Genomic DNA, 22,322 nt, shown 5'->3' with positions numbered 1-22,322 from the left:
CTCTCACCAGACCTGGGTTCAGATACTACTAGAAATCATTTCACATACTTTACCAGTGCTTGATTGAGCTTGCCTGGCTTAAAGGCTAATAGAATAGTCCCAAAACGGCAAACCCACCCCATCTGGCATTCTAGGCAGGCTAGAGCAAGCACTCAAAGTATTTGAAAGATTTCAAATAGTAATTGAACCCAGGTGTCTCTCACCTCAGCTCTCCCTCTGTTGGAGGTAGGCCAAGGTGTGGGTGGATAGAGATAGAGGCCCAGTACTAACTCAGCACATGTCAGCTTAATTGGAAGTAGATATACTGCACCACTCGAAAACAGAACGCTCTTCTCATCTGACCACGTTGATTTTTTCCTGACAATGTGAATTCTTGGAATCTCTACCTATTATTTATTTTTTTAAAGAAAAAACTCAGCTTTGGGAGTCAGTTGTGGGAACTCTGTTGAGCAGTGGAGGCTGGTGGGAGTAGCTATAGAGTGATGATGTCATTGTAATGGCTGTAATGGAATGGTATCAGACAGATTTGGAAACCACATTTGACTCCGTTCCATTTAATCCATACCATTCATTACAATGAGCAGGCCCTCCTATAGCTTCCCCCACCAGCCGCCACTGCCTTCGAGTCCGTTCCAATGTACTGTAAAACTTAAGGCTGACAGGTATAACTGATTGAGAAACCACTCACTTCTGTCTCCACGGAGTCATCATATAACCCATTTGGCTCAGCTACGCTGTAGGGCTATCCATTTATTGTGAAGCTTTCTCACATGGAGAACAGCCAACGGGGCTTTTTAAAACCCCAACAGTCAGCGCAAAACAGGAGGGCACCAATAGGACATCTATACTGGCTAATGGCAATGTTGTTCTCCATTTAAAAGCTCAGGCCAGAAAGAAAAGGATTTGAAAATGCGATAAAAAAGAAAGCTGTAGTCTAATTCTCTTTTTCTCTCCACTTTACAGGAAAAGAAAATCAGGATATTTTCATTTTTAAGAAGTCCAGTGTGAAAGAGCTTGCTCTCAAATGAGAGTTTTGTATAATTATTTCATAATTGTAAACCATGCATTTGCCTCTCAAAAAACAAACCCGATACATTGTAAAATAAAGCTGTATTTTTTCATATAGAAAATCAACAGTATTAACTATATGCTGCTATATACTTGTATGATGTGTAAAAACTGTGATTGTCCAATGTGTAAACTATTCTCACATTTTTATTAAAGCAGAAAATACAGTACAACGTTCCATTCCCTCCTTTTTCAGATGCAAGCATAGTGTATCATTAGCCTCTCCTTCACTTTACTTCTTTAATGATGCTTCTAGTCAATAGCCATAGTGCTTGAGATGCATAGGAGTAAATAGTCATTTAGAAGTCTTAATGGTCTATCCCTCCACTGTAGTTACTAAATTAGGCATTACATGATGCTTTAGAACATATAGAATCTAAAAGGCCAAAACAGACATTTCTATAATGTTATATCAAAAAAGTCAAATTGGGGATGCTTATGTTTATCCTCTGTCAAACATGTATAAGGGAGTGTAAACTGTAAAAGTGGCATGAAATAGATTTGTTGTTGCACATCCCACTCCCCCAGAGACACCAACGGTAAGGGATTCATTACTGACCGTGACCATGGAGCAAGGGTTAAGTGCCTAGCTCAAGGGCAGAGCAGATTTTATACCTAGTCGGCTCGGGGATTTGAACTAGCAATGTTTTGTGTACTGGCCAAATGCACTAACCACTAAGCTACCTGCCGCCTAATAATTCTAGATAAACATTAGGCTATAAACAAACCATCCAGATGTCACACATGCACTCAATTCTAATCTAGAAGGTTAAATATACAAGTATTGACTACACCCGCATGCATAGTGCAACACTTACAGTATGTGTCCCATCCTGTCCCTTAACTCATCCATAAAAAGCATGGGAACACAAACCAAATTTCAGAATGAATCTTAATTTATTGAGCGCACCCACACAACAGAATATAAACAATACAACATAGCTCTAAGATTTAAAAACAGGTTTATAATATGGTCCTTTTAAAGAGAAACTCCTGAGATGAATAATAACATAATACTCATACACTGGAGGATTTAGAGGTATGATTTGGTCTGAACATTTAGAAGAGAAAATAATATAATTAAGATGTACTTTTTTTTAAACTGAGTGTTAGATTGTACATATGGTGGAATCTTTCCGTTGAGAGGGAGTTGGAATATGTTTTATAGACATGGTTGGTGGAGGTTTTTCTACAGCGTCTGTGTGTGGCAGCATTAGCCTCATGACCTCAGGGCCTTGACCTTCTCCTCCAGCGTGGCTTGGTTGGCCCCAGAAAAATCATCCACCTGGGAACGACACCAGGAGAACTTACAATCACTTTCAATGTACTGTAGCAACGGTTCAAAAACATGGGCTAGTATAGTAGTATAAACACTATACTACTAGGCCTGTACTAAATCTAACATCGTCTTAGTCATATAGAAAAAAGCATAAAAGACCCACCTTTTGCCCATTCTTGTAGAAATGGAACGTTGGCATGCATTTGATTTCACAGTGTTGGGCCACATCCTACAGTAACAGAGAGAGTGAATGGTGATTTAAACAGACCCTTGTTTTTAAACCCCTTATCCATGGGGATAAGGAGCTATGATAAGGTAGTAGTCCAAAAATAGTCAGAGTCTATAAAAAAACATCCATGTGGTTGAGTAACACCCAGTAAGGAAGGTCTTAGTTAGGACAACCCTGTCCAGCTTAACTGACTGTGCAGAATGCCTCAAGCCTTCTGTAATCAAGCAAACGAGTAGGTCTTGGAAAACCCCACCTTTACACAAAGCGACTCCTTGTAACCACAGCAACCACAGTTTACCGCAAAACAAAGATAAACTGAGACAGGAAAGCAGGGTCATTAGTAGAGCTGTCTAACTAGTGGAGTATGAGTTGGAGCCGTGCACCACTAGTTAGACAGCTACTAATGACCCTGCTTTACAAAATCTTGGTGACTCAATCTTGGATATTTCTGAAGCGCACTCTACACTGAGCCTATTCTTTGCCATGTTATAGCCCTATTCGGACGGGTATTAGAGACGTTGGTTATGTGCGTTATTCCAGAAGACGATTCACACAGGATTAGTCCCCACTCCCCAAACTGTAATTCTGAATTTTATTGACGGAAACCGGGAGGTTTTTATTGTAGGCGTGAACATATCTAAAACGCCATGTCTAGACGATAATAGGCTATACGGATAACTTGTGCTTGGCTGACAAATGTATAGGTGTCCCCACAATATTAAAATAGTAGAGAGAAGGAAAAAAAAAAGTGATCCTTATTATTTTAGCGATCCATGGTAGACGTCCTTCCTAATAACTTAACTATCTTCTTAAAAATCGTTAAGTCTCCCAGGTACATTTAAGCGTCCATATCCCTAATCTGTATTCAGAGGACACTGCTGTGTGACTCACCGCTGCGTCGTCAACGTCCACCTTGAGGAAAACCACGTTACTGTTCTCTGGTTTTTCCGACAGCCCCTGTACAGAAGTAAAGAGCAGAGGTTAAAAGGTCATGGGTCAGCAAAACATCAATGGAAAAACAAGCCTAATACTGTACTGTCTCGTCTCAACCAGTTGACTTGGGCATAACAGCTCGTGTTCATAGTCATAACATACAATTGACAGATAGAGGACGCACACCATTGTTTTGTGGCGGACTTGATTTACACTACCACCATGTAATAGAAGTTGCAGAGGTGACAATGAATCTTTTGAGTCAGTGTAACATGGGTTGCAGGCAGCAGTATCACATCTACAGCTGTGGTGAGAACATGCTTTACTTTGCCCCAAGCCATAATGCCCCAAGTCGTGTTCAAATGGACTGAAACTACTGGAGTTGTCCAATAGAAAAGTCATTTTTGTTTTCTGTTTCCTCTTACTGAACATCCTCAGTGGGCTTTTGATTCACCATCACACATTAGCATTCTGGTTAGAGACCATATTATGGGTCTTTCACATGATAAGCGCCGAGTCCTGGAGGAGGCTCTCCCGATGGTCACCAAGACAACACACGACTCAGTCAGAGACACGGTCAGTGTTCCAAATGCCACCCCATTCCCTATATAGGGCACTACTTTGACCAGAGCCCATATGGACCATGGTCAAAAGTAGTGCACTATGTAGGGAATAGGGTGGCACTTGGGATACAAGCCAGGGTTCTCTCATTATAGCTCTGGCTCAGTCCAACCGCTTCAGACAACTCCCACTTGGCATGAGGCCCCTCACTGGAGAACGTCAGACAGCTACAACTAGCAGAGGCGGTTGTTCCATGTCATTTCTGGAAGCCATGACACCCACCAGCGCCGATTTTCTGGAAATAATTTCTGTAGTTAGAAACAGATAAGATTAGCGTTCCTACAACATTTTGTAACCAAATTGTGCGTTTTGTCGCGTTATTTGTTACTTATTTTGTACATGATGTTTCTGCCACCGTCTCCTACGACCAAAAGAGGTTCTAGATATGACAGCGCTTACTCACAAAATACAAACACAAATATCCTACCAACAAGACATTAAAAACAAATATCTTATGTTTCATCGAGTCGTGGCCGAATGACGACATGAGTAACATACAGCTGGCGGGTTAAACACTGTATCGGCAGCATAGAACAACAGCCTCTAGTAAGACAAGAGGTGGCGGTCTATGTATATTTGTAAACAGCTGGTGCATGAGATCTAAGGAAGTCTCAAGGTTTTGCTCATCTGAGGTAGAGTATCTCATGATAAGCTGTAGACCACACCATCTACCTAGAGAGTAGCTATATTCTTCGCTTCGTAACTGTCCATTTACCAACACAAACTGATGCTGGCACAAAGTCCGCACTCATGGAGCTGTATACGGCCATAAGCAAACAGGAAAATGCTCATCCAGAGGCGGAACTCCTAGTGGCCAGGGACTTTAATGCAGGGAAACTTAAATCCGTTTTTATAAATGTCTACCAGCATGTTAAAATGTGCAACCAGAGAAACAAAATAACTCTAGACCACCTTTACTCCACACAGATGCGTACAAAGCGTTCCCTCACCCTTCATTTGGCAAATCTGACCATAATTCAATCCTCCTAATTCCTGCTTACAAGCAAAAACTAAAGCAAGAGGCACCAGTGACTCGGTCAATAAAGTGGTCGGATGACGCTGATGCTAAGCTCCAGGATTGTTTTGCTAGCACAGACTGGAATAGGTTCCGTTATTCTTCAAATGGCATTGAGGAGTACACCACATCAGTCACTGGCTTCATCAATAAGTGCATCGATGACGCCGTCCCCACAGTGACCGTGTGTACTTACCCCAACCAGAAGCCATGGATTACAGACAATATCCTCACTGAGCTGAAGTGTAGAGCTGTCGCTTTCAAGGAGCGGGACTCTAACCCGGAAGCTTAAGAAATCCCGCTATGCCCTCCAACGAACCATCAAACAGGCAAAGCGTCAATACAGGACTAAGACTTAATTATACTACACCATCTCCAATGCTCGTCGGATGTGGCAGGGCTTGCAAACTATTACAGACTACAAAACGGAAGCACAGCTGCAAGTTGTCCAATGACACGAGCCTACAAGACAAGCTAAATCACTTCTATGCTCGCTTCGAAGCAAGCAACACTGAAGCATGCAACTGGCAAGTGTCTTCACTGACATTTTTCAACCTGTCCCTGACCGAGTCTGTAATAACAACACGTTTCAAGCAGACCACCATAGTCCCTGTGCCCAAGAACACTAAAAGTAACCTGCCTAAATGACTACCAACTAGTAGCACTCCCGTCTGTAGCCATGAAGTGCTTTGAAAGGCTGGTCAAGGCTCACAAAACCATTATCCCTAAAATACTAGACCCACTCCAATTTGCATACCGCCCCAACAGATGATGCAATCTCAATCACACTCCACACTGCCCTTTCACACCGGGACAAAAGGAATTCTACTAATTGACTACAAAGCGCATCACTAAGCTAAGGACCCTGGGACTAAACACCTCCCTCTGCAACTGGATCCTGGACTTCCCGACAGGCCACTCCCAGGTGGTATAGGTAGGTAACAACACATCCGCCATGCTGATCCTCAACACGGGGCCCCTCAGGGGTGCGTGGTCAGTTCCCTCCTGTACTCCCTGTTCACTCACGACTGCAACACCATCATTAAGTTTGCATACGACACAACAGTGGTAGGCCTGATCACCGACAACGAGACAGCCTATAGGGGAGGTCCGAGACCTGGCCGTGTGGTGCCAGGATAACAACCTCTCCGTCAATGTGATCAAGACAAAAGGTAATGATTGTGGACTACAGGAAAAGGAGTACCGAGCACGCCCCCAATTCTCATCGACGGGGTTGTAGTGGAGCAGGTTGTGAGCGTCAAGTTCCTTGGTGTCCACATCACCAACAAACTATCATGGTTCAAACACCTCAAGACAGTTGTGAAGAGGGTATGACAAAGCCTATTCCCCCCAGGAGACTGAAAGGATTTGGCATGGGTCCTCAGATCCTCAAAAAAAGTTATACAGCTACACCATCGAGAGCATGGTTGCATCACTGCCTGGTATGGCAACTGCTCGGCCTCCGACCACAAGGCACTACACATAGGGTAGTGCATACGGCCCAGTACATCACTGGGGCCAAGCTGCCTGCAATCCAGGATTTCTATACCAGGCAGTGTAAGAGGAAGGCCCTAAAAATAGTCAAAGACTCCAGCCACCCTTGTCATAGACTGTTCTCTCTGCTACCGCATGGTAAGCGGCACTGGAGCACCAAGTCCAAAAGTCTTCTCAACAGCTTCTACCCCCATGCCATAAGACTCCTGAACAGCTAATCAAACAGCTACCCAGACTATTTGCATTGTCCCCCCCTCTTTTACACTGCTGCTACCCTTTATTGTCTACTCCCTTTTTCCACCCCAATTTCATGGTAGCCAATTGGTCGTTAGTCGTCCCATCGCTTGTCCCGTACGGACTCGGGAGTCCAAGGTCGAGAGTCATGCGTCCTCCGAAAGACAACCCAATCAAGTCGCACTGCTTCTTGACACAACGCCCACTTAACCAGGGAAGCCAGCCGCACCAATGTGTTGGAAGAAACCCCTTACACCTGGCGACCATATCAGTGCGCACTACGCCCGGCCCGCCACAGGAGTCGCTAGTGCGCGATGGGACATTGACATCCCTCCTGGCCTTAGACCACTGCGCCAATCTATGCGTAGTCACTTTAATAACTCTACCTACATATTACCTCGACTGACCTGTACCCCCACATATTGACTCTGTACTGGTACCCCCTGTATATAGCCACCCTACTTTGAGATATCAGCTGATGTACGAAGGGCTATATAAATAAACTTGATTTGATAGCCTGGCTAATGTTATTTTACTGCTGCTCTTTAATTAACCTACAACGCAGTTAAGAAATAAGTGTTAAAGGGCATATAAGTAAGTATTTCACTGTAAGGTCTACACCGGTTGTATTCGACACGTGACAAATAAAATGTGAAATATAATTTGATGTGATAATTGATTACACCCAAATTGGCCATTTTAATGTTTAAGATTCAAATAATGGCATGGGGAGGGGGCTTTTTACCATTTATTTGGATTCCTCATGTCTAACTCATTAATAGAAAAAAGTTTGGGCCAAATCAGATGTTAGGTATACATTTATTGAATATATGAATCCTATCGATTAAAAAAAAATTGCCAATTTGGGTGCAAGCAATTACATTAATTTCTGAGATAAAATAATATTTCAACAAAATAATGTTGCAGGAATGCTAATAAAATACTCTTTCTTGAGCTTTTTGAGGTTGACTGACCCTAGGGGACACATCATGGACCCATAGACATACACTACATGACCAAGAATGTGGACACCTGCTCGTCAAACACCTCATTCCAAAATCATGAGCATTCATATGGAGTTGGTCCCCCCTTTGCTGCTATAATAGCCTATACTCTTCTGGGAAGGTTTTCCACTAGATGTTAGAACATGGTTGTGGGGACTTGCTGCCATTCAGCCACAAGAGCATTAGTTAGGTTGGGCGATTAGGCCTGGCTCGCAGTTGGCATTCCAATTCATCCCAAACGTGTTCAATGGGGTTGAGGTCAGGGCTCTGTGCAGGCCAGTCAAGGTCTTCCACACAGATCAACAAACCATTTCTATATGGACCTCACTTGTGCATGGGGGAATTGTCATGCTGAAACAAAAGATGGCCTTCCCAAACTGTTGCCACAAAGTTGTAGGCACAGAATCATCCAGAATGTCATTGTATGATCTAGCGTGAAAATGTCCCTTCACTGTAACTAAGGGGCCTGGCCCGAACCATGAGAGCCCCAAACCATTATTTCGCCAATGGCAGCGAGCTTTAGACCCCTCCAGCCAATACTTGGTATTGCGCATGGTGATCTTAGGCTTGTGTACGGCTGCTCAGGCCATGGAAACCCATTTCACGAAGCTCCCAAAATGTTACTGAGTCGACGTTGCGTTTTTCCAGAGGAAGTTTGGAACTCGGTAGGGAGTGTTGCAACCAAGGACAAATGACTGGTACGCTACAGCACTCAGGGGTCCCTTTCTGTGAGCTTGTGAGGCCTACCATTGTTGCTCCTAGAATTTTCCACTTCACAATAACCGCACAGTTGACCGGGGCAGCTCTAGCAGGGCAGAAATTTGACTGACTTGTTGGACGGTGACAGTGCCACATTGACATTGCCACATTGAAAGTCAATGAGCTATTCAGTACGGGCCATTCTACTGTCGATGTTTGTCTATGGAGATTGCATGGCTGTGTGCTTGATTCTAAACACCTGACAGCAACAGGTGTGGCTGAAATGGCCAAATCCACTAATTTGAAGGGGTGTCCACATACTTTTGTATATTCTGCATCTGAAATGGTACCCTATCCCCTATATAGTGTACCCTTTTCAAAAGTAGTGTACTAGGGAGTAGGTCGCCATTTCAGGGGCAGACATCTCTAGGCTGGTAGACCACTCACTTTGAAGAAGGGAGCAATGTTCTTGCAAGGGCCGCACCAGGTGGCTGTGAAGTCCACTACCACCAGCTTGTCTCCTGCTTCTGTCAGGGCACTGAGAAAGGCCTCCTACAGAACAATAGAGTATACAAATAGGTTATTGGCAAACAATGGAGAATATAGAATACTTTATTGGTTGACAGGAACATGATAGTAGGACCTTGCTTAGTGCTAGGACAATAAGAAACATCTTAATCCAACAGTCAAAAATAAAGTAAAAAGCACACATCTCTGTAGACGAAGCAAATGTCTGTGCATCTTATAAGACCACACAAGAGCATGATTTAATCAATGACTTCAGAGGATTCATTCATCCCATGTCAAGATCACAACAGACATCAGTAATCGACTGCCTATGCGCTCTGTTATCATACACTTGCAATTAACCATTGATGCTCCTCAGGCTCGATTGAGCAGATCACAAGTCCTCTCCAAAGGGAGTCTTATCTACTAAAAGCCCACACTAATTCATATGTCAACTCGTTTGAGGCTGGACCAGGAGCCTTGATTGATAGCTTATTTTAACACCACCATCCATACTGCCTGGGTGAGATGCCATCTTCTCAACAATGAAGTCAAAGAATAGCCTCTACCTAGACAAAAGAAGTACTCAAGGAGCCTACCGTTACTCCTTTAGGGCCAAGGACCTAATTGAATATATTCAAAGGTAGACTGGCTCTGGCAAGCCAAAAACTCCATCTAAGTGTGATTTGATTCTAAATTGCGATACAGTTCTAGAAATAGGAAAGTAAATCCCTTTCACATCACATCAAAATGTCATTAATGCAACAAAAAAACACGGTTTCTACCGTCTTCATCACATTTTCAGCCGAGAGTATTTCAGTGACAACACATTTCTGTCAGCCTTCTTCCGTTACACACAGGTGTTCAGAGCATGCTAGATAGCTAATTAACACAGATGGTCCCTCGGTATTCCAGAAACCCTATAAAGAAAAGGTGTGCATCAATGTAATGTTTTTTGAAAATTATTGCTTGCTGATATGAAAAGGTCCTTATGCTTCCAACATTGTACCGCAAGCAACGCATGTTGATGTTCAGACTTAACAAAATACATCTTAGTCCAATGACTTGTGCAATGTAATGGAACTGAGATTCATGATCAAGGGCTAGCTTTTGCTCAGTCCCCAACACCCAGATGTTCCTGTTATCAGGGAAAATTTAGAGCCTGTGACGTAGCTTCCACTTTTGGCATTAACAAAGCGACATATTAGCTTCCACTTTTGGCGTTAACAAAGCGACACGTCATCTCAACTACTCTTCCACATTTACTGGATTGGTTTAACAGTGCAGAAGAGAAAATGGACAGTTCCCTCCCTCCCCACTAGTTATCGCCAGTTATTGTTGTCCATGGTGATATGTCTAACATAGCATGTGTGCCCATGAGCTGCCATGTGTAGATAGCTGGGTCTCTTGGCATCCACGATTAGCTAGCTAGTTGGCTACTGCATGGTCCCTTCTACTATAGCCATGATCATACTTGCATGGCCAGTGAGACAGAACACTAGCTAGCCAACCAGCTATCCTAAATGTGATGCTCACTGGATAAACTAGGAGTTGAATAGTAGCCGGTTGCTGCCACTCATGGTGGAATCATATCAAACCCGCAGGCTCCTGAAACCTAGCATGTCCACACTCGCTTCAGAGTTTATTTTACACCTCCTACATTATACAAGATATCCACATAGCACATTGGGGGTTATGAAACAACGGAAGCTCATTCAATTTCATTGAAGAAATCAAAGTGGGCAGAGACGATTGGGCAATGACAGCATTGGCGAGGGACATGAATAGGGCATGACCAAAGTTGGGGAAAGCTGAACTTTATGCAAATACTCTGCGACAGAGTTACTATTGACCAATCAAAGCGGACTTTAGTTTCCAGACGCTACTGGATTGGCTGTTGATACCTAGCCTGCTTGCACCAACATGAGTGTGAAGCAAGCGTGGCTATTACATTTAAACTGGTTAATCTACATAATCCCCAAAAGTAAATGATTTATCATGAGGAACATACTTTAAAAAAAACTTGTAATGCTGCATACTCAAAGGTTCAAAATCTCACTTTTCTGGTTATACATTTGATAAATTCCTGAGGTGCAGTCAATTGAGGACACATGCTCAAGTACACAGTACAAATATGATCAAAACATGACATTTGATATGACTTTCCTAGTGAACAAAATTGTATAAATAAGGCTTGAAATGACATGCTTTATAAATATAAAAACATATTTTTCAGGACCTTGTCTTTCAAAGATATTTGGATTTTTACGAATTAACTTCAGATCTTCATTGTAAAGGGTTTAAACTGTTTCCCATGCTTGTTCAATGAACCACAAACAATTAATCAACATGCACCTGTGGAACGGTCATTAAGACACTAACAACTTAGACGGGAGGCAATTAAGGTCACAGTTATGAAAACTTAGGACACTAAAAGAGGCCTTTCTACTGACTGAAAAACACCAAAGACGCCCAGGCTCCCAACTCATCTGCGTGAACATGCCTTAGGCATGCTGCAAGGAGGCATGAGGACTGCAGACAGTGCTACAGGGAGACAGGACAGACAGCTGATCATCCTCACAGTGGCAGACCACGTGTAACACCTGCACAGGATCGCTACATCTGAACATTACACTACGGGACAGGTACAGGATGGCAACAACTGCCCGAGTTACACCAGGAACGCACAATCCCTCCATCAGTGCTCAGACTGTCCGCAATAGGCTGAGAGAGGCTGGACTGAGGGCTTGTAGGCCTGTCCTCACCAGATATCACCGGCAACAACGTCGCCTATGGGCACAAACCCACCGTCGCTGGACCAGACAGGTCTGGCAAAAAGTGCTCTTCACTGACGAGTCACGGTTTTGTCTCACCAGTGATGGTCGGATTTGTGTTTGTTGTCGAAGGAATGAGCATTACACCGAGGCCTGTACTCAGGAGCAGGATCAATTTGGAGGTGGAGGGTCCGTCATGGTCTGGGGCGGTGTGTCACAGCATCAGACTGAGCTTGTCGTCATTGCAGGTAATCAAAACACTCTGCATTACAGGGAAGATATCCTCCTCCCTCATGTGGTACTCTTCCTGAAGGCTCATCCTAACATGAACCTCTGGCATGACAATGCCATACTGCTCATTCAGTACGTGATTTCCTGCAAGACAGGAATGTCAGTGTTCTGCCATGGCCAGAGAAGAACCCGGATCGCAATTCCATTGAGCACGTCTGGATTGGAGGGTGAGGGCTAGGGCCATTCCCCCCAGGAATGTCAGAGAATTTGCAGGTGCCTTGGTGGAAGAGTGGGGTGACATCTCACAGCAAGAACTGTCAAATCTTGTGCAGTCCTTGAGGAAGAGATGCACTGCAGTACTTAAAGCAGCTGGTGGCCACACCAGATACTGACTTTTACTTTTGATTTTGACCCCCCCTTTGTTCAGGGGCACAATATTCCATTTCTGTGGAACTTATTCCGTTTTTCAAATCTTATGTTCATACAAATGTTTACACATGTTACATTTGCTAAAAATAAAAAGAGTTGACAGTGAGGACGTTTCTTTTTTTGCTGAGTCTAGTATAATCAAATTATGAAATGATTAACTAAGATTTCACCTTCCTTAACTGTAAAATGCATATTTGTATGTATAGTTAAAGAAAATGTGCTTATTTTCTACAGGTCTCATGAGCAAAAGGTCTGCCCCAATCGCTGTGAACATCTCCCAGATTTTGGCTTCCTGAACTCGTTAGAAATTCACCTTTCATCTCACATTTATCTTGTCAGTCTATGACAAACAGAAAGTGTTGTTTTAAACACTGAATTATTTTAGATGAATGGCTATAAAATTGATCTCTAAAATGTGCTGCGGCTATGAAACCAATCTGCCCTGCAATGTGTGGTTCAGACAGGAGTTGATGGGGAGTGAAATGGTAGGAGGGACATCCCAGCTTCAAGTGGTTTCAGATTTCACATTACATCACACAGACTTAGAAGAAGAAAAAAAAAAGAAGAAGAAAAAAAAAAAAAAAAAAAAAAGTCTGTGGGAACCAGAGCCATCACTCAACATAAGCCATTTCCTTAGATGTAAGGTCCCCTGTTTTGGGGATCTTAAATCTAAGAGGTAAAATGCACTATGCAGAAATCTCTAACAGTTTGCCTAATTGAGTGGAGCTTGAAGGGTGGGACTAAAAACTACAAGATAACTCATGTATAATATACTGTGGCCATAAAATGTATGCATGTTCAGAACCTCTGAAACAGCACAGTTAAAAATATTTGGCAAATATAAATCAAGACTATGGTTTTCAGAGAGATGGCAGAGCTGCTGAAGGATGGGACTAAAAACAAAAGATAACTACTGTAAAATACACTGCGTCTAAAATGTATATAAAACTGGAAGTAGAAGCCCACATGCTGTGGTCCATTAGTTTACTCCAATTATTGAAACGCTGGTAGGGTTAAGTGAAAATACATATTTAAAAATGTGTGATTGGAAAGGCAAACTATATTGACGGAAACGACCATGTGCAATATTAAAGCTGATCTAACCCCTACTTTTTAAAATTAGTTTGCCTAGTTTCAGTTTGTGACAAAACAAGCTAACAATGTTGAGAATCATTGTACCATCTACAGTAAAATATATTTTCTATAACCAAAAATATTATATTTGTACCTGTTTGAAGCTGGTGTAGGCTACAAAACAGAAAGTGAAGGATGCGAAAAATTAACGGGAAGCATAGAACACATTCAAGGGATCTAAAGTTTAGACTTGCGTTCAATGACTGACAGATTTATAACTCCCATTTCTATGTGAATTTGGTCGTTTCGCCCAAACAAAAACATTTGATCTAGCCATGTTGATATTTAGCCCGCAAACTATCGCGATGAACACGTTTCCTTGGCCCTTAGGTAGCTAGCTAGTGCTATGGGTGTAAAATGGCATCAACGTGCCATTTTACACCCATAACAAAATGACATTCAAACAGCTAGTTAGCGGTAAACTAGGAATTAACATTTGATGACAGGCGCGGCAACGGGAACACTAATCTAAATGCTCTAAACGTTTCAAAACGAGCAAACTGAATAGGTCTTACCTTATCGTCAATGATAATAATCATGTTGACAGTACGCAAAGTTACAGCACACTCCTGTAGAAGCAAGCAGTTTCCTGGGTGAAGTGTGACAAACCCTGACGGTCTGGGCTTATAAACGCCGCGCATAAGCCCTGCCCTTCGAGGCCAAAGAATGAACAAACTTTTTGATCGGGATGATACATATAAATATTGTAGCATCTGCTACATGCAATGTATAGGACACATTCTCGGAAATTGTCGTTATTGAAATGTTTTATGTAATTTTCATATTTTATGTGTAGTCTGCAGATCAAGTATGCTAATGACTTGGGTCATGTAGATGGGGTAGTTTATAGTATTTCCTAACATGAATCAAAAGTGATCATACTTGGTTTGAAACAGTATAGTATAAATACTTAATCTCATCTGCCCACGGGAGATTAATGAATACTGCATGTTGTGTAGTTAGGCAACATGTACAGTAGTTTATTTTACAAGTCATCGTGGTAGTTTATAGTATTTCCTAACATGAATAAAAAGTGATCATACTTGGTTTGAAACAGTATAGTAAAAATACTTAATCTCACAACATGTACAGTAGTTTATTTTACAAGTCATCGTGACTTGACAAATTCCTGGTTTTACTACGGTCATGGGATTGGTTGAGAGACCCGGTGATTCAGAAGCGTCCAATAGCGTTGGAGCTGGGAAGTGCATGCGCAGACTCTGGATTTATGCAGCGTTCATGTGCTAATCGGAAACAGAAAATCGGAAATGTCCGACTTTTCTAACTGGTTATACACGTGCCGCGTGGTACCAGTTAGCATGTTCGACATTTCCGAGTTGCCTACCTCAGACTAGTGTGTGAACGCGGCATTAGGAGTTGCTTGTCAAGTGTGAAAGTAAACAGAGAGGAAGAGGCGATAAGTGTGCAGGATGGCATGAGACGAATGAACGTGAAGTATCGGTGGAGAAAGTTGTGTGTGTGTGTACATTGTGGCTGGAGATCGGAGGTGTCAGGTGAGAGAAAAGGCAGGTTGCTAGGGTAACAGTAGTACAGAAAATGTCGTATGCTGAAGCAGTGAAGAGAGTGGTAGAGGAAGATGGGTACAGGGTGAGGGATCCTTGAGGATTCCTGTGAGTACGCAGAGACCAATAGAGAGGGATGGGAATAATGTGCTTCAGTAAGGTGGGTTTCTTAGCATTCATAGCCATTGTTGTTAACTGTACTGCAGAAATGAAATGTCAATCACAGAAAATAGGTTGTGGTGGCTGCTGCAGAGAAGTGCTCGGGATTGACAGGTTTTACTGTAGAAGATTTCCAGGGGGTGTTGTGTGTTGAGTGTTCTGTCCTCCCGGAGTAGGATTAGATAGGGTTAAATAGTGGAATGGGGTGGTGTTTGTTTTTTGTTGTTGTGAGGGATAATTGTTGGCAGCAGGGTAATTTTTATTTTTCACAATTTTGTATTACCGGAAGTTAATGTAGGTGGGCCGTGACACTCAAGTACAGTAGTAGAAGAAGAGTCGATTCGATTCCGAAAACCTGCTGAAATGGCTGCAAATACACAACCTTGTCCTACTAGTAGTTGGTGGGCCAATGCCGAATATAGTGAAGTTGATCTATCCCTAGCGAGGGAGGAGGAGCAGATTTATTTTCTATTTGAGAGTAAGACATTGTTATGATGACAACAATTTGTTGGAACCTACAATTCTAGGACATTTTCTCATAAAGTATATTTAAACACTGTCTTCTCAGGCAAATTTGCCGAAATGTTAAACTTGGAACCAATCAGAACTCCTGTATATACCCCTCGTGATGTATGCAGCCAATGGCCTGCTTATATCTACAACGTAAATGCAGCCTCTATTGAAAACGCAAGCTACTGTCTGATGAAGACGAACATATAGCTAGCTAGCTCCCAAAGACTGAAATAAGACTAACAGGTCTTGGAGTCAAATTTGATGACTTGAGACTCGCCCAGAAGAGCCTCCAGGCTTCCTTCATGACATTCAAGTTTGAATGAGGAAAAAAAATGATTTCAGGGCCAGTTTGGAAAAACTAATCCGTTCCGAATCATCCACTGGAAATACTGTGCCAAGAACCCGAAGGTCATTCTGACAGAGCTCCAGAGTTCCTCTGTGGAGATGGGAGAACCTTCTAGAAGGACAACAATCTCTGCAGCACTCCACCTATCAGGCCTTTATGGTAGAATAGCCAGACGGAAGACACTTCTCAGTAAAAGGCACATGAAGATTTTGAACTTTTTGGCCTGAATGCCAAGCATCACGTCTGGAGGAAACCTGGTACCATCCCGAAGGTGAAGCATGGTGGTGGCAGCATCATGCTCTGGGGATGTTTTTCAGTGGCATGGACTGGGAGACTAGTCAGGATCGAGGCAAAGATAAACGGAGCAAAGTGCAGAGAGATCCTTGATGAAAACCTGCTCCAGGGCGCTCCGGACCTCAGACTGACGACGAAGGTTAACCTTCCAACAGGACAACGACCCTAAGCACTTCTAAAACTCGAACATCTCTGGAGATAACTGAAAATAGAGGTGCAACGACGCTCCCCGTCCAACTTGACAGAGCTTGAGAGGATCTGCAGAGAACAATGGGAGAAACTCCCAAAATATAGGTTTGCCAAACTTCATTCCCAAGAAGACTTGAGACTGTAAATTGCTGCCAAAGGTGCTTCAAAGTACTGAGAAAAGGGTCTGAATACTTACATAACTGTGATATCATTTTTTCTTTATACATTTGCAAAAAAATCTAAAAACGTGTTTTTGTCATTATGGGGTATTGTGTGTAGATTAATAAAAAATATAATACATTTTAGAATAAGGCTGTGGAATGTGGAATAATTCATGGGGTCTGAATACTTTCCGAATGCACTGTATGTCTAAAGACAGCTGTAACATGCACTACCTTCAATACATATGGGGTGAAGATATATTCTGATGAATTAATTACAATATTTGTGAGGAAGAAAAAGCCTACAGATAGATCATGCTTTCCATCCAATCCTGCAACCTCCGCTGCATACAGGTAGGCCATATGATCCTGCTTGCTCTTGACTCCAGAGAAGTAACGATATGACATGATATCCCTAGTTGTTAATTACTGCTAACATGAATGACTGACTTTAAAATGCATGTGTAAAACGCGGTTTATTTCTGTGTCTTACATTTTGAAAATGCATCACCGTTTTTGGCTGTAATGACAGGCTACATTTGCGCGGGGATTGCAAGCTTTGAACCACTCCTTGTTGGGGGTCAAGGGTCAAAAAGTTTGAAAACTGGCGCAATGTGCGACTGACGTGTTTTCCATTTGCTCCCACATTATTCTTAAAGTTTGTGAATTTTACAGCAAAACCATATTTATTTTCAAATATTAGCTTGGTGATCCTTTTCTGTAATACCCAAGATTACTTTTCTTTCAAATGTCTGCATGTCAACGAAACATAAGGCCAAAAACACGACTTTGAGAAAACCCGGCCTACAAGACACATTTTTATCACCGCCCTCTCCTGAGTCAGAGGGCCTAGAGACTCGCACTTTACCCAGGGGTGCGGCTTTGCCTGGTGGCGCTGAAATTAAAAATCTCGAGGCCATCAAGCTACCACGCTCTGAGATAGTTGAAAGGAAAACGGATGTAGTTGCTACGATTGAGGTCCGAATACAAGATGTTTCTGATACTTTTAAAAGCAGATTTAACTATCCTGCGAAACGAGACGGTGCCAGCTGTCACTCAAAACAACAGAGTTGCACACCATGACGATTGCAGCACTGGAGACCTCTGCTACCAGTGTCTCCAACCTGACTACCTCCTTGGAGGCTGACGTGAAACGCCTGGCTGCAGATCTGAAAAAGGTACAGGAGAGCTGTGTGAACTTTGAGGGATTTTCTCTCAGCAATAACTTGAGACTGGTATCGGTCCCAGAGTCAACGGAAATGCCTTGCACCACAGATTTCATCTCCAGGCTGCTGAAGGATGTTCTTGCCATGGATGAGAAACCCCTGATTGATCGTTCCCACCGGTCACTGCGCCCAAAGCTTTTTATTTTTAATTGTTTTATTTTTATTAATATCAAATCAATACATAAAGCACATGAGGGAACACAAGCATACATAGATTACAAACAATAGACAATCGAGCTAGGGGGTACAATATCACATTACAATTACACAAGGACCTTAAGGGACATGCATATACTTACAATTCTAACAGCTTTTTTGTTAGTAGAGCATTTAACCGTCTTAAAATACAGTTCAATTTATTTTTGTAGGGTACGAAAATGTGGTTTTCTGTTTGTAAATTTACATTTGTGTATATGAAATTTGGCCAAAAGAATAATGAAATTAATTACATAAAAATGATTCCGCTTATTTCTATTGTATGTAAAGAATCCAAACAGTACATCTCTCCACAATAGTGTAAAATCTCCATAAATGTGTTCAATTATAAACCTACTGATGTCTTGCCACAGTTTTCTTACATGCATACAATGCCAAAAAAGATGCACAACTGTTTCTGGGTGGTCATTACAAAAGGAGCAATTTGAGTTGATGTTTTCCTTAAACTTCTTCATATAGTGGTTGGCAGGAAAATATTTATGAATAATTTTAAAGGAAACTTCCTTAATTTTGTTAACAAGTAGGTATGTGTGTGGCAACATCCAAACTTTTTTTCCAACAGATATTATCAATAAATCCATTCCAATAAGGCATGACATCCTGCTGAAACAAGGATCATATCGCTCTGTTGTTGAATGGACCAAAAGAGAAACAAATCTTTCCTACTGATGAGTCAACAGGGTCAACAGAAGGTAGGCTCTGAGGGTCAGGTCTTGACACGTTCCTGAATAACATAGCAACACCTGAGGGAATGGCATCTAAAACAATTGCAAAATCTTTAGGTGTTACAGGGACCTTGTAAAGTGATAAGAATTCTTTATAACTGAGTAAAAGACCCTCTGCATTTACCAGTTGGCTCACCAATAGGATATTATTTCGGAACCAATATTCTAAAAACAGAGAGGTATTTTTAATACAATATATCCCGATTATTCCATATATAATATCTGTGTGGAGAAAAATTGTGTTTATAAATTAAGGACCATGACAAGAAAACCTGCCGATGAAAAGCAGAAAGTTTCACTGGAACTTTGTCAATATTATAATTGCAAAACAACATGAAGTTAAGGCCACCAAAAGTAGAGAAGACATGATGAGGAATAAAATTCCAGACAGAAGTGGGTCTTCTTAGGAATTGTTTTATCCAATTGATCTTAAAAGTATTATTTAAAGTAGTCACTGCGCCCAAAGCTCCGGGACGGTGATAGGCACCGTGACATCATTTTTCGAGTGCCCTTTTTCCATGAGAAGATGGATATTCTCACGAGCCCGCAAGACCACTGAGCTATCAAATCAAACTTTATCTGTGTTGTTGTATGTGTCGATCTGCTTTGCTTTATCTTGGCCAGGTCGCTGTTGTAAAATAACTTGTTCTCAACTAGCCTACCTGATTTAATAAAGGTGAAATAAATAAAAACATTATATGCAAAATAATTTAAAAAAATAAGTTAACAAAACAATGCAAAAAAACTAACAAAATAGCACAATTGGCCAGGAGCATGTAAAACGTCAGCCATCCACTTTGGCGCCATCTTAATATGCCAAGGACAGAGTTTCTCTATCTACCAGGACTACTCCCCCACTGTGTCGAGGCAGCGTGCAGCTTTCGGGCAGACCAAACGACTACCACGGGACCATCCATTTTTCATGATGGAAAATACTACACCTTTGATTCTCCGGAGGAGACTATGGCTCACATTCAACTCCACATCAAGAAGTCTTGAACTTGCTCATAGATCAGCAACTGTTGCTTGCTAACTGTGGATAGTAAGTAAGTAGTACCCGACCTGTGGAATAACTATGTTTAGTTATAACTAAAATTCCTGTAAAGTTCGGGAGTTGGCGAACCCAGGAGAGCTACTACTCAGGCTTATTTGATGTGATCGAATGTTTTGATCATCTAGTGTGCTTGCCTTAAAAGCATTCTGTAACGCTTGTCGTTGTAAGGAAGAGTGGACCAAAGCGCAGCGTGGAAAGTGTTCATGATCTTTATTGTCAAGAGTCACTCAAACAAAAATAACGACTACGAAAGCGAACAGATACTAAACGGAAAACAACACCCCTACAAAACCCAAACGGAAAATGACAACTTATATATGATCCCCAATCAGAGACAACGATAGACAGCTGCCTCTGATTGGGAACCACACTAGGCAAAAACAACAAAGAAATAGAAAACATAGATTCTCCCACCCGAGTCACACCCTGACCTAACCAAACATAGAGAATAAATTAGGATCTCTAAGGTCAGGGCGTGACACATAGTCATTTTTATTTCATTTTATTAAGGTTTTACGTAATTCCTTTGTTTCTATGCTGTCTCAATGACCTATTCAGTATGTTTACATATTATCTCATTGACTTTTGGTTATTTGTTTACCACATCCGTTTGTCTCAACCCAGTAAACAGTAAATGTTCTGAGGCTACATGTTTTTGGGGGTCTTTACTTCAATGTTGAAGGCTTTGAACATAATTTATACCCAGCAAACGTTCAATGTTGCACAGACATAGTTTTGTGGTCTTGGCTGTACATTGTCACATCGTCCAACTAGATAATTTTTTTTCTGGGGTTGTTTTACTACAATTTGCTTACATCAAATGAGAGGTTTTTGGCTGAGAGCTTGTCGTGGCAGAATCAGAATCCTTTAGGTAACATTTATAAATAAGATGTTTTATACATTTTTATAAGTATGCTTATGTGGAAAAGGTTACTTGGGCCCAGAGAGGGGAGAGGTCGGGTTAGTCTTATCTGTGAATGTGTCTAACTATTCCTAAACCATGTGAAGGGATGGTGTGATAAATGGGGAACCAGTTAGGTTGGCTTCACAATGTCTGTGTGCCAGTCACGTCTCTCTGTAAGCTTGTCCAGGAGGGGGTGTATTTGATATGGAGAAATGGGCCAAAATACCAACACCAGTGTGTGAAAACCTTGTGAAGACTTACAGAAAACGTTTGACCTCTGTCATTGCCAACAAAGGGTATATAACAAAGTATTGAGATAAACTTTTGTTATTGACCAAATACTTATTTTCCACCATAATTTGCAAATAAATTCATTAAAAATCCTACAATGTGATTTTCTGGATTTTTTTTCTCTCATTTTGTCTGCCATAGTTGAAGTGTACCTATGATGAAAATTGCAGGCCTCTCATCTTTTTAAGTGGGAGAACTTGCACAATTGGTGGCTGACTAAATACTTTTTTGCCCCACTGTATGCCATTGGGTGAGGTAATGTCTGGGTCCTAAGTGGTACCAAGAACGAGGTAAGAGCTTCGGTTTAGGAGACCAAACTGAACGATAATTTATAGCTAATGCTATAAATAATGGGATACTCTTTTTTCTGGTAAAAGGTTCTTTGTATAATGTTCCTAAGATCTGTTATTTATCTTGTGAGTTTTGATGGGTGTGTCTTGGCTATAATGATACTAAGGACTGTTTTGTAAGCACTCTCAGAGAATTCATTTATAGACACTGAATTGATCTGAGAGTCACAGGGCTATGGTGAAGCTCATATAATTAAAAATTAACTTTATGATAACTCTGACTTGTGTGTGGTTTGCTCTCTCATGATTTGGTAATACAGGAAATGTCCACGACAAGCCTTAGTACATTTTATTTATTTTCTCTCTCAATACCTGTTATAAGACTGGGAATATAATTGTATAAATCTGGTGCTTTTCAAATTTTGTTTGCACATGGGATTCACTTTTTTAAATTCATTTTTTTGCTGCTTGATTCACTAACGCAGAACGCTACTTTAAATGGCGGGACTGTGGGTTTGGGTTTAACACCGCACTCTCACACACATACTGTGTGAAGAAAACATGTTTGTACCTCGTTTGGGGAGGTATTGTCTGGGTTGGGGGGAGGAAAGAGTTTGAATTGTTCAGTTCTAATGTTGTCATTCTGTCTTCTTTTTAGTTTTTTCCCTGTACTTTTTCCAAGTATCTTACACCGTACATTATTACTCTGTGACAGGTTATTCTGGGGTTTTTGGCTATTCATTGTTTTTCCACACTATGCTCTAATGACAGGGTTGTATA

General features: G+C 41.6%; 2 protein-coding genes across 3 annotated transcripts in view; one reads left to right on the top strand and one right to left on the bottom strand.

Annotated features, from left to right (window-relative positions):
- Nucleotides 1-1,238, top strand: part of LOC110500478 (sushi, von Willebrand factor type A, EGF and pentraxin domain-containing protein 1) — a 130,114-nt gene extending 128,876 nt beyond the window's left edge. For both annotated transcript variants that reach the window (XM_036957868.1, XM_036957867.1), the window contains one exon: nucleotides 964-1,238. In XM_036957868.1, the coding sequence (XP_036813763.1) occupies nucleotides 964-994 (31 nt within the window). In that variant the 3' untranslated portion in view covers nucleotides 995-1,238. The remainder of the gene's footprint in view (nucleotides 1-963) is intronic.
- A 708-nt stretch (nucleotides 1,239-1,946) lies between these two features.
- On the bottom strand, nucleotides 1,947-14,326 carry LOC110500479 (thioredoxin). Its single transcript, XM_021577868.2, has 5 exons — nucleotides 14,167-14,326; nucleotides 9,024-9,128; nucleotides 3,468-3,533; nucleotides 2,511-2,576; nucleotides 1,947-2,353 (listed from the first exon to the last, which is right to left on the bottom strand). The coding sequence occupies exons 1-5, from the start codon at nucleotides 14,290-14,292 to the stop codon at nucleotides 2,288-2,290; spliced, it is 429 nt and encodes a 142-aa protein (XP_021433543.2). The 5' UTR covers nucleotides 14,293-14,326; the 3' UTR covers nucleotides 1,947-2,287.
- Nucleotides 14,327-22,322: the final 7,996 nt, after the last annotated feature.

Source organism: Oncorhynchus mykiss, chromosome 21, assembly GCF_013265735.2.
Source record: "Oncorhynchus mykiss isolate Arlee chromosome 21, USDA_OmykA_1.1, whole genome shotgun sequence".
In the NCBI taxonomy this organism is placed as follows: Eukaryota; Metazoa; Chordata; class Actinopteri; order Salmoniformes; family Salmonidae; genus Oncorhynchus; species Oncorhynchus mykiss.
Note: the sequence above shows the minus strand (reverse complement) of the source record. Positions and strands in the feature narration are given on the sequence as shown.

Excerpts from the sequence above, each read along its gene's own strand:
- LOC110500479 (XM_021577868.2), bottom strand. The coding sequence starts at position 14,292 with ATGCGCGGCGTTTATAAGCCCAGACCGTCAGGGTTTGTCACACTTCAC. Across the intron at positions 2,577-3,467 it reads TGGACGTTGACGACGCAGCG|GATGTGGCCCAACACTGTGA; the intron begins GTGAGTCACACA and ends CTGTTACTGTAG. Across the intron at positions 2,354-2,510 it reads TCTACAAGAATGGGCAAAAG|GTGGATGATTTTTCTGGGGC; the intron begins GTGGGTCTTTTA and ends TGTCGTTCCCAG.